This window comes from Drosophila nasuta, chromosome X (genome assembly GCF_023558535.2).
Source record: "Drosophila nasuta strain 15112-1781.00 chromosome X, ASM2355853v1, whole genome shotgun sequence".
Classification (NCBI taxonomy): domain Eukaryota; kingdom Metazoa; phylum Arthropoda; class Insecta; order Diptera; family Drosophilidae; genus Drosophila; species Drosophila nasuta.
Window position 1 is genome coordinate 18,196,122 of NC_083459.1, and position 17,429 is coordinate 18,213,550.

Sequence of the window (17,429 nt, forward strand, 5' to 3'; positions counted from 1 at the left end):
CTGAACAAGTGTGATTATTTCTATTTTTCGCTTTCAATATTTAATAAACAAGCAAAAGCCACAACTTGACCTGGCCTCGTTTTGTCCACCTTTACAATAACCCCTCGATTTCGATTGACATAATTACTGCTACAACGGAGCTGTCATTGACAACCCCAACGTTAACTCTGACGCTGACGATGACGATGACGATGACGTTGTCATTGAAGTTGAAGTTGCTTGATGGAAGCAAACAGAAAGAACATGGACAACAAAGAAAATACCGAGATAAAACAGGGAAAAATCAAAGGTTATTGCGTGTCGAGTGTGAAAGAAAACTTCGGCTTGACAAAGACACACACGCGATTACAGTGCTGCCAACTTGATATGAAAAGTTGCAGCTGTAATATAGAATAGATTTAAAGCAAGTGAAGTAAATCGTATAGTCAACAAAAATCAATTAACTGGTCAAATAAAACAAATGAGCTGAGTGCTGCCAACTTGCCAACTTGGTGCTGCCAACTGGCCAGCTTGTTACTGCCATCGTGCCAGCTTGGGGCTGCCAACTTGCCAGCTGGGTGCTGCCAACATGCCAGCTTTGTTGATGACTATTTGTCAGATTGGTGCTGCCAGCTTGGGGCTGCCAACTTTCCATCTGAGTGCAGTCAACTTGACAGCTTGGGACTGCCAACTTTCCAGCTGGGTGCTGCCAACTTGCCAGCTTTGTTGATAACTATTTTCCAGATTAGTTCTGCCAACCTGCCGCTTGGGGCTGCCAACTTGCCAGCTTGCTACTGCCATCGTGCCAACGTGGTGCTGCTAACCTTCCAGTGTAGTGCTGCCAACTTGCTAGCTTTGTTTATGACTATTTGTCAGATTAGTGCTGCCAACTTTCCATCTGAGTGCTGCCAACTTGCCAGCTTGGGACTGCCAACTTTCCAGCTTAGTACTGCCAACTTGTCACTATAATATGTAATTTGAGCTCAGTAGTTAATTTACAAATAACATTACAATGTGCAAATTGAATAAAACACATTTCAAACTAGCTTTATTACCCTTTGCAGTCTTATCAAACGATCCCACAAAATTGTAATCAATTGTCAGTTTGGGTTGTTTTCATTTTTAACCCCTCCGCAAATTGTTTGACCCAAAATTGTAACTCTGTTTGAAAAGTCAAAAGGTATAATTGATGGGAATTGATTTTCGTAAACAGAGTTCGCCAACCGCAAGTGCGAGCTTGATGGTCATTGGGGTGGCCGACCCAACGAGACTGAACCAAATCCCGCTGGCTGGACCGACTATGGACCCTGCTACAAGCCCGAGGTCATACGACTCATGCAGGAGATTAAGGATGTGAATGTGAGCACAGTACTCTTGTCATTTCCCTTAAAATTAAACTAGACTTTTATATTCTTAATTACTACTTAATTCCTTTGATCTCGTTTTGATCGACAGCTCTATATGGATATTGCGCAGCGAACACGCACTCTGGAGATTATCGGACTATGTCTGTCCCTATTGGCATTGATCATATCGCTGGTAATCTTTTGCGCATTTCGATCGCTGCGCAACAATCGCACCAAGATACACAAGAACCTCTTCATTGCCATGGTGCTGCAGGTGATTGTGCGACTGACCCTCTACCTAGATCAGTTTCGACGTGGCAAACCGGAGGCGGCGACCAATGCGAGTCTTTCGGTTATTGAAAACACGGTGAGTAAATCGAAGTTGATAACCAAAAGCTACAAAAGCATTTTCTTCTATAATATTGTCTTAGGTTATTTCGCAAATTTCATTTGGTGTTTAATTTAATTTAATGTGTTATATTAAATCTTAGAAGACCATTTTCAGCTCCCTTAAAGTGAAAGTTATTGCTTTCTATAGTACATACATTATTCATTTTTTTCCTTTGAGTCTTTGTATATAACATATTATATTATATTATATTATTTCTCATTCCTTTTATTTGTAGGCTATTATATTGACATCCTCAAAGTGAACCTTAAGTAAAGATTATTATTACTTTTTTTTGTGTCTTTTTACTTTTAAGCTATTATAAGCTTCCGTTTATTATATTGCTTTGTATTCCATATTATATATCAGCCTTCTTACTTTCAAGCTATTAACAGTTATGTTTTTTACTAAATCAAATAAAAGACAGTCTAACATACAGTATAAATAATAGCAAATATATATTATTCCTTTGCTAATCTTATATTGTTTAGATTTTTAATTTATTTACTTTTTATTAAGAAATAAAATTCTGCTGATAATATTTCAATACTTAATATTTCACATACAGATAAAATAGTTGTTCACTTGAATACGAGTACCACATTTATATGATCAAAATAAAGTCCATACTTCAAAACTTAAATTAATCTCGTTCTATTTAAACTTGCAGCCGTATCTGTGTGAAGCATCCTATGTGCTGTTGGAATACGCACGAACCGCGATGTTTATGTGGATGTTCATTGAGGGACTCTACTTGCATAACATGATCACTGTCGCCGTATTCCAGGGCAGCTTTCCGCTCATCATCTTCTCGCTGCTGGGCTGGGGAATGCCCGTGGTAATGACCACCGTCTGGGTGCAGTGCACAGCCATCTTCATGGACACATCGCTGGGTGATTGCATGTGGAACTACAATCTGACACCGTACTATTGGATACTGGAGGGACCACGGCTGACCGTCATATTGGTGAGTTGCACTCTCATTGACTGTCATTTCATTTCACTTAGCAACGCAAATGCCACGCCATATTATAACCACCTAGGCACTGTGGGACAAATGCATTATTTTTATTCTATTAATTCATAAAGTGAACTATTCGATAGTGAAGTGAAAAAAAGTAGACAATATTTGAGTAACTCGCACAGTAGTTTGCAGAAAAACAGAAATTTGAATATTAAGTATACGTAAAATTGTGTTCAGCATTATATTAAAATATGTATACGATGACAAACTCAAAATTAAAACTAAATCAACATTTCTGTAATTCGAACAGTAATTTGAAAAATATATATTGAAATATGAAGTATACGTAAAATTGACTTCAATACTAAAATATTAAGCATACGCAGTGTTGTCAATAAGTACTTGATGGCAAACATAAAATTGAAAGGTATGAACATATTTATGTTTAAAGTATATAATAATAAACATATGAACTTGTTAAGCTCGCAATCTTTGCAAAAAAAAACTAAGAATAAAGTATTAAGTATACGCAAATTATACATAGAAGCATAGCACTCTTTACCTTCTTATAGATATTAAAAGACATTTTTGGTAGCAAATAGAGTGACTAACTTCTATGCTTTTCTTGCATTTTTATGCTTTAATAATCTATTTCGTTTGAGGTTGATGCGCACTTTATAACAATGTATTTGTTGTTCACTTCACTTCTAAAGTCTTATCTTAAACTATGTGGAAAAAGTAAGATATTGAAGTTTTTGTTGGCAAGAATTGCAAATGAAATCTATAAAAAAAATTTCAGCAAATAACATTTCCATTTTGTGAATTATTTTTCAAAATTTATCAACAAAATTATATTTTACGTTAGTCGAAACTATACTTCAACCATTCAAAACGATATATACAATTTGAATGTATTTCTTTAAAATAAAAATAGTATAAAGGTATAAATTTCACATATGTACGTGCTTAACCCACTTGAAAATTCGTGTATTGATTAGATAATTTGTACCACTGTATTGAGCATTGTCTTTCGCATTTGTTTTGCGCTTCCTTTGCGCAGCTGAACTTCTTCTTTCTGGTGAACATTATACGCGTGCTTGTGGTGAAGCTGCGTCAGTCGCAGGCCAGCGACATCGAGCAGACACGCAAAGCGGTGAGAGCGGCAATTGTGCTGCTGCCGCTGCTGGGCATAACGAATCTGTTGCATTTGGTGCCGGCACTGAAAACGGCTTGGAAATTCGCTGTGTGGAGCTATGTGACACATTTCCTAACATCGTTCCAGGGCTTCTTCATAGCGCTCATCTATTGTTTCCTCAATGGCGAAGTAAGTGCAACATCAAACCTTTGCAATGTCACAACTACAGTTTCTCTCTCTCTCTCTCTCTATCAGGTGCGCACTGTGCTGTTGAAGAGCCTGGCCGTGTGGATGTCGGTGCGTGGACATCCCGAGTGGGTGCCAAAGCGTGCCTCGATGTATTCGGGTGCCTACAACACCGCCCCCGATACCGATGCACTGCAGCAGCCAGGCGATGCTCCGCCGCCAGCAACAACTGCGGCCGCTGGCAAGCGGTAAGTATTTGCTCTATATATATTTGACAATTCATTTGTGCCATAACAAGTGTATTTCGCGCAGTGTGTCGCCGCCGAACAAACGCTTGAATTGCCGCAAAGCCAGCAGCGTGAGCATTGTCATCGCCAAGGAGCCGCAACGTCAGCGGCTTGTGCAACAACAGCAGCAACAGCAGCAGCGTAACAACAACAATTCGCGCAACATAATGCCAGACGATGAGGCATCCGCATCGGCAACACGCATACAGATCAAAGATGCGCCCTCATCGGGACATCGCAACTGGATGATCGGCCTGTGCTTTCGCGGCCAAAAGGTACTGAGAGTACCGCCAGCGTCATCCGTACCAACCGAGTCAGTTGTATTTGAGTTGTCAGAGCAGTAGACCAAACCAAACAAACAAATTAACCTAATCAACAAACAATATTCAAATAAAAATACTAGTCCTAGCCATTAGTTTTGTAGTCTGTAGCCCGTAGCGCCCTAAGTACCAACCAAGCAACCTATTCACACACTTGTTTCCCTCTGCTCAGCCCACGTAGCCTAAATCCTAAATTTAACAACTACATGCATACACTTTTTGTATAATACATACTATATATATAGCTGCTCTTCTTCTTCTACTACTTGCACATACGCCACATAACGCTTGCTCTACTCGCTCTCAATAGACAATACATCTCTCTCTCTCTCTCTCTCTCTCTCTCTGTACAAAGACCGTCGTTATCCTCGCTCAAAATTCTCATAGTTTTTCACTTTTTTTTAATGGAAGGGCGTTACAAATTTGATTTAAACAAAAGGCCTACTAAACTTAGCTTTGAAATTAAAATTGGCATTTACTTGTAAACGTCCTCAAAACTTCATTGCAATTGGCTTAACAACTTCAAAGATATACAAGATAGTTATTTCTAGTTCTAGCGCATTTCCTTTATGTATAGATCCAAAAATGTCTCAACCATCTGCAGGGTCCATTTGTATTTACTTTCGCCCACAACATACACTTCGAAACTCGTTTCTAGGATCGTTTTTAGTTGAGATACTTTTCTTGTATCATATATATGCATATATATACTACTTACCATTTTCAAATCGACCAATGTATGTAATTGTCATTCAACCACAATGAACAAAACGCTAGTCAATCAATATGCATACTATACTATACTATATATACTATATATAATTTTTATATATACTTCAAAAATATATATTACAAAGCTACTGTTAGCATGGTATTCAATAATTTTTTTTCCAGCAAGAAACTATGCATAGGACTCTATCTGGCAGCATGTCTATATCTGCAACATTCGAAATACAAAAAAAAAACAAAAATAATAAGAACGTTTCTTTACAGTGTGACCGAAGTCGCAATATGAAATTCGTTTTTTGGTTTTTATTATAATTTGCCAAATTTTAAATGAAATGGTCTTTGTAAATATGTAAATACTAAAATAGTATTTTGTTTATTTTGTTTGTTTTGTTTGTTGAATATTCTATGAACTCGGTCACACTGCGCATACATATTAAATTGGCAGCAGCCTCAAATTCATTTATTTCCGTTTGTTTCCGTTTCCGTTTCCGCTTCCGTTTTTCTATTTGCAAATTAAATATGATCACGAACGTTGTTAGCTGCGCTTTGTGTTTGCAACACGCAACGCACACAAATTTTGCAATAATTTCTTCTTTTTTTTTGTGATTTTTTATTGGATAATATTTACTAAAGTGAAAACGAACCACATCGAAAGCATAAAAAGTTAATGTCTATTTGTATTTATCTTTCTGCTCTCTCTCTCTTTCTCTCTCTCTCACACCCACCACACACATCAACACAAACATGCATACAAATGAAACATATATGAAATATTTCTCGGAATCATCGTGTTTTTGTTTTGCGACATTTGTATATTTTGTTTCTATTAACGCTACTTCTGCAAATCCATCGCCCATTTCGACTTCTCTCTCGCTCTTGGTCTTGCTCTCTCTCTCTCTCTCTCTCTGTTTTCTTTTTTTTTTGTTTGTTTTGTTTTTGCGTCTTTCTGCTTGTGTCATTTGCAGAACAAATGTGTGATGCCTGGCGCTCAAGTGTCGCAGCAAATATTTATGACGTCACAGTTGCCTGCGCTGACAACAATAGCAACAACAACAACAACGGCAAGCACAACAATACCAACAACAGCAGCAACAACAACAACGACGCCAACAGTTACAGCTCTTACTACAACAACAACTGCATCGGCAATTGCAGCAGCCGCTGCCGCCGCCGCCGCCGCAGCAACCGCAGCAGCAACAACACTACTACAGAATAAAAAGCAAACGCCCAAAGCTTAATATTTACATACGTACATAAATGCGATCACACTTTTCTATTCTCGCTCTCGCCCACACTCTCTGTCTATTTTCTTCTCTTTCGCTCTCTGTCTCATTCGTAGCTTAGCATCTTAAGCTTAAGCTAAAGCTTTTAAGCCGCGCAAATTGTACTACAAGAAAACTCGAAACTGAAACTTGTGCACTTTTTAAATACATGCATACATATGTGTGTACATGTGTATGTAAATGTCTTGATATGTGTGTAATAATATTATATATACATAAATGTATACATATGTTTTTTTTATATTTATCTACTTACATGTAATTGCAAATCAAAAAAGAAAACATAATGTTAAATCTAAATTGAAATTACACATAAATTGATTCGCAAAAAAAAACAATTTTTTTTTTTATGTATGTATGCACGAAAATTGCAAGACAGAAAACTATTAATTGTACAGATGCATATATACATATATGTATATTCAGATGAACATACCACATACTTATGTCGTTATATTCATATACAACAAAAACAAAAAACAAAAAAAGAAAAACATTCGTACTTATAGAGCAATTATATTTACACATGCCATACACATTTAATCGACACATGCCAAGGAAACTGATCAATCAAAAACAAATGCGAAATAACGGTCCGATATTTGAAGTCTAGCGTTGCCAGACTGTTTGGTTGAAAACACAACAAACTAAAACAGGAGCGTGACTGTCATCTCTCCTTTTCTCACAGACGCAAGTACCTGAAGTAATTTCGTCACACACACAAACATAAACGCGCGCCTTCGAAAAGCTTTTTGCAAAAGCTTTTGTGGTTCATAGTAGGAAAACATTTCATGATTCATATACAGAATTATGCATTAAAAAGAGAGAGATTACAATCCTTGGCAGACGCAATCGTAGCTGATAAAAGGAAAAATACATTCACAAGTACAAATCATGCACATTTTGCGACTTAAGAACCGTTTACACTGACTACATTAGCTTCATAGTTAATGGATCATCTCATTGTTTTGTTTTTTTTTTTGTCTCTTTTTTTTAGCTAAGAACTCAATATGCAAGCCGAATTTAAGAAAAAACTAAATGAATGCAAATTATAACAACTACTTAAAGAAAACAAATGAAACAAAAACTGTGACAACTAAAGAAAACATTTAGCAAAAGAAAAAAAAAGAAGAAAAAACAAAAAGAAATACAGTGGTCAATGGCAAACTATTACGTGTATAAGCAAAAACGGAATATAGTATGAATAAACATGATGATTTTATATACATATATGTATGTACATAATTAATGAATGTGTTTTCTCGCATTTTTATTTTTTTTTGTTTTTTTTTTGCATGCACAAACAACTACTTAACGAATTTCAGATACCAGAATTCAAGATTAAGAACAAGAACGAGATCAAGTGGCAAACGAAGACGATCGATCGAAACAGATAGAAACTGCTTTATAGCCTTGCGGTTTTTGTTGTTTGTTTCTTCTTTTTTATCATACACATATTTGCGGCACGTGCCATGGAGCAACCATATCGATGACGCTGGAATGCCAATTTGCAACTAAAAGCAACCAAATGAGACATTTTATGGCCCATCAAAATGATTCGTTTCATTTTGTTTTTTTGTTTCGTTGGTTTTGTTGGTTTTGCACAATTAAAACATAAATTTAGCAGCAAATTAACAATTGGTTTTCATCAAGCATCTCGCTTGAGAGAGGCACACGGCAAAAAAAAATACAAAAACGTAGTAAGATATAAGATATATAGTACATACATTGCGAGATGTAGATAGATATAATATATAACATACAAATGTATAGTATTTTCAGCAATAACAACAACAAGGCATCAACCACAGAAACCACAACAGATATTAGAGCACATCTCAGAAAGCAACAGAAAACAGAAAGCTGCAGTCGAAAGCGGGTCGGTCCGACTGTGAAAATACTCGGTACCTAGGCCACAGTGATAAACAAAAATATGTTGAAATGAGACCACGAAAAAAAAAAACAAAGAAAGATTAACAAAGATATTTTTAGTTGTGAGAAGATTAATAAAAGAATTTTCAGACAGACGGACTGTTGAAAGTAATCAAGAATATATATGTTATGCCCTTGCAATTCACACAATGTCATTATACCCTTGCCTTTAACAGATACCGGGTATTACATATACGGGAAAATTAAATGGGGGAAAAAACTGTGTGTGTTCAAATGTTCAACGGTACATTGATAGGAGAGGAGGATGAAGTAGTGTTCTCTTGGGAGGAGGAAGTTTTGTTGCTTGGATCGCGCCTAGAACTAAAACAAAAGATCCTCATCGCCATCGTTCTCGAGGATATTCTGAGCCTCCTCGCTGGTGGTGACATTGTAGCCCTGGCGACGCAGCTCCTCCCGGGCACGATCCGCACACTTGCGTGCCTCACGCTTCTTATCCTGTATCTTCTTCAAGCGATAGAACTCCTCGCGCTCCAGCTCATCCAGCTCACTGATGATGTACTCAATGGTGCGATTGATGCGCGGTATAATCACTGTACGAATGCAAAGAAATCAGTCGTTGATGTTAAGTATTTCAAAGAAAAACAGACGCACCGTGCTCGATGGCATTGACACGCCTGTTGGTCACCTTGATGACATCGTCGAGGGTGACAAACGATGTCTGCAACGATGCCAGCTCCACCAGCAGACGCACAGCACTCTGATAGTTCTTCTTCAGCTTGGCCAACTGTTGTCCACCGCGAGCCAGACCGGCCAACTCATAGGTATCGACGCCATCCTGATAGGGCTCGAACAACGGCAAGGTCACACCGGCCACATTGTCCTTTTTGGTGCGTATCTTGATCTGCGCTTTGGTCACATTCTGCAGCACAATCTGATTGATGTCGCCGGTGGTGAATTTGACCTCAGCCAGCGAGAAAGCCGCCTCCTTCATCACCTGACCCATCAGCATTTTGGTCTGCATGCAAGAGAAACTTTAGCTGCCGCTCTCCCGCTCTCTCTCTCTCTCTCGCTGTTTCTCTCGCACTCAACAACATACCTCGATGATCTTGCCCAGAATGATGCGAAAGCGCATTTGTAAAGCATCCGCCTTCTTTTTAAGTAGTCCATGGCCCTTTGTGGCGCCCGCCAGACGGGATTTCATCAATGTTTGTGCACTGGTTAATAATAAAAACAAAAATGAATTCCATCCCACACTCTTTATTTCGCCATCACACACACAGACACACACACACACACTCACCCGCGAGATGGAAATATGGGCAAACGATCTTTGGCAGCCATTATTTGTTGTTTGTTACCGTTATTCTTCTTGCCGTTACAGTTATAAAGTTATGAATTCAAGTTATTGCTGGGACAACAAAATTAAAACATAACATTTACAAGAAAAAACACACAAAACACTAAATGCACAGCACACACACAAAAATACCAAAAAAAAAAAAATAATAAAGAAGAACTATCAACTATAAATAAAAACAACAAATTATTAACTAAATATATGCGACAAATACTAAAATAAACGGACGACGACCACGAGAGCAAGAAACGAGAACGAAGCGCAAAGCAAAGCACACGACAACAAAATGGGCCAAACGACAACCAAACGACAAAAACGACAAACGGCGAAAAGTCGCTGTCGCCATCAACGTCGACGCTGACGTTGACGTCGACGCCAACGTCCAAAATAATGCTGCGTTTGGGTGGATAAATTAAAGCGACCGATGGGCCAGACCGCTCAGCTGTTACGCAGCCAGCTGGCAGCGATGGGCGTGACCAGCCTAGAGATGACAACGTGATCGCTTACTTGTTGATGTCTCTTGTTGATATTTCTATATATCTGCTATAGTTTCGTTGATTTTCTCTTGCTATGATTGACACTTAATTGTAGTTTCTTGTTTTGTTATTCAAATTTGAAGTAATGATCGAAGGTAAGTATGCAAATAATTGAAATATTTACTGCACATAGTCTGTAAAATGAATATATGAACAATAAATAAATAAATCCTATACAATTTTGAAAGAATGGTTTGAACTTTAAAACTTTATTTTATGGTCAGTTTTATGTAAAGATATTTTTGATCATCTTTTAAATACGAGAGCAACGTAGTTGATTTGTCAACCTATAAATTATTCAATTTTCAACAACTTATATTATAAATTTCACTTAATTGTCATAGCTAAACAAAAGTAGCAGTTTATTTCAAGTTTAAATTCGAAATCCCAGCAAATATAAACCACCCTTTATTATTATTATTAATTGTAAGATTACCAAAGGCTCTGGGAAATGAGTAATATGGATATACAATATATGAGAAATGTTCCTTGGAGTTTTCATTGTTGTAACAACAATAAAAGCGTGAGAAACTGAAATGAATTCAATCATAATAGTATATTAAATTTCCTTTCTTATTCCGAATGCACAAATAAAAATGCATTCATATGGCAATCAACTCATTCCACTGCTGAATTTCTTGTTGACCTTCCATATAATAAACATTTCAATCAAGTGAAGATTTCAAGATTTCTGTTTCGAATCACGAGTTACAGCAAATATGGCTGCCATTTTGGATGCCAGTGTGGCCAAATCGCAGCGATGACCGTTAGAGCGAATTGATTTAAATTGATGCTGATTGAGTGGACTACGCACAACAACTTACGACGCGTAAATGAAGAAATTTACAAATTAGAAAAGAAAAACGAAAAATGCCAAAAAATAGAAAAAAAAAAGAAGAAAAAACACGCGCTGACGTTTCTATTGTCATCCAAGTTTCGGCTTTGACCTGTGACAATGGCACACGGTCATCGTCGGAGTAGACCAAGGGAAACACGGGGCGGGGTGAAGTGACGGAGAGGGGGTGGTGTGGAGTGTCATAGTCACGCAATTTGAATATGCGTCTTGTGGCGTCATGTGCCTTCAACAATGCCAAACGAAATAAATATATACACACGTGTGCGCCTTATATGTAAATGTGTATGTGTATGTGTGTGTGTGTGTGTGTGTGTGTGTATGCGGAGACTAATGCCACGGCCCACTGACGGCCAGTCTGATGATGATACTATTCATTAAAATAATCAACACGGTATTGCAGATTGGAGATTGAGGGGCATGCTAAATATGAAATGAAGTGCGAGAGACCTTGGAACACACAATTGCCGATGTCTCGATGTGTGTCCATGTCGGTCTAACTACAATTGTTTTAGGGCGTAGTCGGGGCGTGACGCCCTAAAGTTCATTGCGAAAATAAAAACGATAAAAAACAAGTAAGAAAGTTACAGTCGAGTGTGCTCGACTGTGAGATACCCGCTACCCATTTTTAATAAAGGCAAAATATTGCGGTATCATTTTCAAAATATACCGAAAATACTAAAAAAATACTTTAAAAAATATACCAAATGGTATGTTTGGTATATCGATATAGTACACCATTCAAAATATACAATAGATGGCACAATGTACCAGATTGTCAGCGAAAGCAACTAAGACCCCTAGTAAGTAGGCGTTTTAGCCCATACAAAAGTAAAATTACGCTTGTTACTCGATTTTTTTGATTTGCGGGGGCGGAAGTGGGCGTGGCAAAAATTTGAAACAAACTTGATCTGCGTGCAAGCATAACAAATGCTGTCGAAAATTATAGCTCTATCTCTTATAGTCCCTGAAATCCAGTGTTTCATACGGACAGACGGACAGACACACAGACGGACAGACGGACATGGCTATATCGTCTCGGCTGTTGACGCTGATCAAGAATATATATACTTTATAGGGTCGGAGATGCCTCGTTCTACCTGTTACATACATTTCCTGCCGACACAAAGTTATAATACCCTTCTACCCTATGGGTAGCGGGTATAAAAACAATTTTGAAAGCATTTAATCACGTATTACTTTAATGGACTTCCTAATATGTTCACAGCTGTTAAGCTGCTTTCGGCAAAAAAATAAAACAAATGGGCCTCTAGGATTACTCTATTTACGTGAGTATGCCATTAAATTGTTCGTATTATTCGCATTTGTATTTATATCGAGATTCATTGTTTTTGATTACAAAATAAGACCTCAAAATATAGCTTGAGATTATTTTTAATGGTAATCGTCTAAGCAAATTTCTAATCTAAACTAATGAACATGAGAAGGGAAAGTTCAACCGTTAAATACCAAAGTGCACGTAAAACTTTGATGTTAAATTATTAATTGGGAGTATTAATAACGTTTATATTGTGTTTTCTGTAAGAGCCTCTTTCACCTTAAAACCTATTCAATTATTTTCCTTACAATGTTTTGCTTTAATTTCAATCTGTTTAGGCAAAAAAAAATCTAATTTGATCTGTACTCTTATATTGTAATGTATTTATATAATTTAAAAGAAAGCTGTCTCTAAAATAAATAAGAAAAGAAACAAATCAATAAAAGAAATACAAAATTTGAGCATAACTTATTTTCAATTACCGCTTTTCTGTGCTCTCACCTGTTGCGCTATTTTATTGAGTCGTTTTCCCCCTTGTTAGATTAACGCAAATCTACTTATTACCATTTTATATAGCCGTACATTTATTGAAATTATCATAATAGTTTTACTTACGTGCGTTAAAGTGCCGCCGTGCTCAAATGAAAGCTTTCAATATCAAAGCTCGATAATTTGCTATAAAAATGACACCCTCTCCATGGTGCTTCAGCAGTCATATCAAAGTCAAAAAGTCGTGTGTACGCACTTATTTACATGCATGCTTCGTTCTCTAGCATGCATATTTACAAACAATACATACATACATACATACATATATGTAGTATGTAAGCACTCTTTACGCACACACACACTCTCACATGCAATTGAGAATCAACAGTTGGCTTTGTTGTTGCGTGCAAATTTTAGGAGGGAGTAAATAGAAAGAGAGTAGCGTAGCGTTTGCCAAAAGAGTGGGAGAGGAGTCACAGAGGAAAGCAGGCGTAAGGCGTGAAGTGTTGGAACAAAAGAAGCTTTTGTGCCTCTCTCTCGCATTTGTATTCGTATTTGCCATAAGTCACGACCAGGCAGCCAGGCAGGCAGGCAATCACTCGCTTTCTCGCTCTTTGACTCACTCAACGACTCCTTCACTCGCATACACGCATTCGCACGCACACACACACACGCTCGTTAAATGCGTAAGGCGTAGTGAGGCGCGCCCCCAAAAATGTTTTTTGCACAGAGCCGTCCACACAGCGAGCATAGTTTACAGCGACTTGTTGAGCGGGGCGCAAATCAAACGACGCCACTGGGCAGGCAGCATATTTTTTTTTTTGTCTGTGTGTTCTCTCACACAGGAATACAGCTGGGATGCTGGTTGCCGCTGTTGCTGTTGCTGCTGCTGCTGTTGCTGCTGGTCGCAGTTCGCATTTCGCAGCGCCCGCAAGTAGGTTACATATTTTTTTCTAGCTCCCGCAACTCAGTTTCAAACATTGAATTTGAAGTGATAAGAGAAACAAACTAACTAACTATTCTAAAAAGTAAGTAATTTAATGGAAATCAAGTGTGCAAAATTAATAATTAAAGTCGATGGCAACTAAACAGTTCCTCTGCAGGTGATGTCAGGCTCTATGTGTGAATGTGTGGGGTGAGGGAAGCGTAAGGGGAGAGGGGAGAGGAAAGTCATGGTATTTGATGAAGCTCTGTCGTTTAGGCGACGTAAATGTTGGATATAATGCGATTGTAATAGCAGCAGCGCAGCAACAGCAACTTCAACAGCAGCAACAACAAACATCAACAAAGCAAGGAGCGAGTGCAAAAGACATACACACGTATACAAACAGACAGGCTGTGTAAAAGAGAGAGCAAGAGTGCAGCATGCGTGTTAGAATGCCAAATCCTAAGTGTATGCGTGTGTGTGTGAAAGAGAGAGAAAGAGAGCGCTGCTTCCCAAGTGCTCTCTAATTGAGTTATGGAAGCAAAAATGCCACTGAGAGGAGCTTGACTCTAGCACAACAAATCTATGTATGTATGTATGTGCGTAAATGTTGCTCTCATACACACATACAAATTTATTCTAATGCGTATGGGTGTGTACGTGTGTGCGTCTGTTATTATTTTGAAATTACAGCTGAAGTGCTCATTAAATTGTTGAGTGCAAACTGTGGGCTTTCTATTTCAATTTAAAAATTGAATTATTTGTCCAAAAGTTTTTGAATGATGAACATTTTCCAAATATCTGATCCTTAGATTCCCATTATCATTTTTAAATATTGTTCATGAAAGTTCATTTTAACAAACCGAACAGAATCAGGTGAAAATCCTTAAGGATATTGTCGATATAGCCATTCTAAGAGCTGCAGGATTAAGCCAATTATCGAAAAAAAAAAGTAATAATAATATTTTGTAGCATACTTTGAGGGTGCGACAATGTAAATTTTTACTATGATTATAGCTACAACTCGGCAGGATCTAACGGAATTTCAAAAAGACACCCATTTTTTGATCACAGATGCCAGCACTACCGATTTGCATTCAAGAATTTCCAGAAGCTAACCAAAAAATTTATCGAAAAAATTTCCAAGGGGGGTGGCATTCAAAAACTGACCAAAATTCAAATTTTCCTCTGTAACTTCGCCATCTTAAGGACGATTTGGATGTCCTTTTCCAAATCGATAGATATTAATATAAAGATGCTGAAACAATAACAATATCCTTAAAAGTCCTTCAAACAGCTGAGATATACTCAGATTTTCTTAAACAGAAAACTAGCTATATCTCTGGAGTCCTTGACAGGATCAAGCTGAAATTAGCTTCAAACAATTTCTTTTTAATAGCACTATCAACTGGTCAAAGGACATTCAAATAATCCTGGTACTTTTCGAAATAATAAGGATTTTGGATTTTTATCGTTTCTCCATTCGTCCTGAAGCCAAAATTTTTCAAGTGTTGGATTCTTAGATGACCCCATATATTGTTGATGCCAATCGATAGATTTCGATGCCACAAATCGAATGCAATAGGTCCTGTGAAAATATGTGAGGATATGACCAAGCAAGGATAATTTAAAATTTGTATTTTGTATATGGCAGCAGCATAATGGAAAAAATTTCATTGCATACTTTTAGGCTGTACCAATATAAATTGTCATTGCGGTGACAACCCATAGATGGCGCTAGTAATTAAGCAAGTTAATTTTTGTATTTCTACATACTTGCTGCTGATTTCTGTTCGCCTGGTATTTCACTTGCTGGTTTTGTACTTTTGGCTGTTCGTGACTGTCTCGACTGGGTAATAACAACAACAACTACATCTTCATCTTGACTATTTTTGTACTTTACTTACCTTCTTTTATTATATCGTGAGTGAATTTGAAAGGACTTACCTTTTTGTACTCATAAGTAACGAATTACATTCACGGATTTTTAGGATTGCATAAAACAAGTGAGTTACATTTTAATTTACATTTGTCAGCTTAAAATTCCCAAAATCACACTTATATCGCCCATTTGAAGAGTATGTAAAGAGAAAATTAATCACAACTCGCTCGAGACCTTGCATATCCTGTCGAGTGCTATGTCATTCATTAATTAGACCTATCAGCTAACCAAAGGATACTCAAATCTTACTTGTGTGTTCGACGATTTTCCATCCTGAATTCAACATTTTACATATTTCTTCTTAGATGACACCACATTTTGCTAATGCCAATCGCTAGATTTCCATGTCACGAATCAAATGCATATACATATGTCCGAGCTAGGATAATTTCTCTTATTTGTAACAGCAATAGGAAGCGCTTAAACTTATGCTATGCTTTTTTTACTAATTTGATTATAAGAGTATTTTAACCGAACATGTATTTTACTTAAAAAACATTGTAATAATGAATTTGAATGGATTTACTATACATTCCCAGTTACGTCAAGCAAATTTTGCGCAAAATGGAGTACAAACTAATCAGTGTCGACTATTACGAGCGTGTGATTGATCATCTGCGGGGCAATTTCTTTGCCGACGAGCCACTGAATCGAGCAGCTGGACTTTGCCAGCAGGGAGGCGGCAATCGTGAACTGGAGCATCACAGCCTGGCCACGCTGCAGGATCAGCTGAGCATAATGGCCGTGGATGAGCGTAAGGATAGCGTCAACTATGGCCAAATAGCTGGCGTTATATTAAACGGTGTGCTGCGTTCTGGTGATACGGAACAGGCGCTGGACAAACTGCAATTCAGCTGCGACAGTAACTACAAGAAGATCTTTGAGCTGTTGTATCGCCACAGCTTGCAGGTGGACCTGTTTGCACGCTACAATGTGCAACGCATCTTTGATGTGCGCATCCTGTCGGTCGATTCACGCTATCGTGGTCAGGGCATTGCCAAGGAGCTGGTGCGACGTGCCGAGCAGGTGGCACGTGAATCTGGCTATCATCTGCTCAAGGCTGATGCCACTGGCATCTTCTCGCAGAAGATACTGCGCTCCCAGGGCTTTGAGGCGTTCTCCGAGCAGCTCTATGCCAAATATAGGGACGATGAGGGTCGCATCATTTTGCCAGTGGAAGCGCCTCACATCAAATTGCAGCTGCTAACCAAGGAGCTAAAATATGAAAACGATCATTAGTTTAATATCCATAAACATATTTATCTACATATACCATATACCATATATTATTTATATACTTTTACACAACAATATTTTTTTTTTTGGAATGCGCGCAAAGAGGGCGGAACACATGCTCAAATATTTATGGAGAAAAAAAACTTATAAGTACATTACTTGATATAACTTATTGAGTATAGATAGATAATTTCACTTAATGCCACAATTCAACACAAATTGTTGCGACGTCACAAACATTTGTTTTCAAATTGAACAATACATAAGTTGTTATTTTCTTTTGCAAATGGGGACCAACTGTT

The 17,429-nt window shown here is 37.8% G+C and overlaps 3 protein-coding genes across 11 annotated transcripts in view; 2 read left to right on the plus strand and 1 right to left on the minus strand.

The window, feature by feature from the left end:
- LOC132795625 (PDF receptor) overlaps positions 1 to 7,765 on the plus strand; it is a 49,275-nt gene extending 41,510 nt beyond the window's left edge. Inside the window, exons 4-10 of one of the 7 annotated variants that reach the window (XM_060806422.1) lie at positions 1,193 to 1,338; positions 1,435 to 1,692; positions 2,384 to 2,680; positions 3,738 to 4,001; positions 4,068 to 4,246; positions 4,311 to 4,560; positions 6,300 to 6,883. In XM_060806422.1, coding sequence (XP_060662405.1) covers positions 1,193 to 1,338; positions 1,435 to 1,692; positions 2,384 to 2,680; positions 3,738 to 4,001; positions 4,068 to 4,246; positions 4,311 to 4,560; positions 6,300 to 6,572 — 1,667 coding nt within the window. In that variant the 3' untranslated portion in view covers positions 6,573 to 6,883. Of the gene's footprint in view, positions 1 to 1,192; positions 1,339 to 1,434; positions 1,693 to 2,383; positions 2,681 to 3,737; positions 4,002 to 4,067; positions 4,247 to 4,310; positions 6,279 to 6,299; positions 6,885 to 7,614 lie in introns of those variants that run through there. The other 6 variants (XM_060806425.1, XM_060806428.1, XM_060806427.1 and 3 more) reach the window with 6 other exon arrangements.
- A 288-nt stretch (positions 7,766 to 8,053) lies between these two features.
- Positions 8,054 to 10,464, minus strand: LOC132795626 (V-type proton ATPase subunit D 2). Of its 3 annotated transcripts, none has more exons than XM_060806431.1 (5): positions 10,375 to 10,464; positions 9,811 to 9,918; positions 9,607 to 9,724; positions 9,162 to 9,525; positions 8,054 to 9,100 (listed from the first exon to the last, which is right to left on the minus strand). In XM_060806431.1, exons 2-5 carry the CDS (start codon positions 9,849 to 9,851, stop codon positions 8,871 to 8,873), a joined length of 753 nt encoding a protein of 250 aa, XP_060662414.1. In that variant the 5' UTR covers positions 9,852 to 9,918; positions 10,375 to 10,464; the 3' UTR covers positions 8,054 to 8,870. The 3 variants fall into 3 exon arrangements, with proteins under 3 accessions (XP_060662414.1, XP_060662415.1, XP_060662413.1); XM_060806432.1 differs by lacking the exon at positions 10,375 to 10,464 and adding an exon at positions 10,082 to 10,141; XM_060806430.1 differs by lacking the exon at positions 10,375 to 10,464 and having other exon boundaries at positions 9,811 to 10,008.
- Positions 10,465 to 16,455: 5,991 nt separating this feature from the next.
- Positions 16,456 to 17,130, plus strand: LOC132795256 (arylalkylamine N-acetyltransferase 1). The gene has a single exon (XM_060805880.1). It carries the CDS (start codon positions 16,456 to 16,458, stop codon positions 17,128 to 17,130), a length of 675 nt encoding a protein of 224 aa, XP_060661863.1.
- The last annotated feature ends 299 nt before the right edge of the window (positions 17,131 to 17,429 follow it).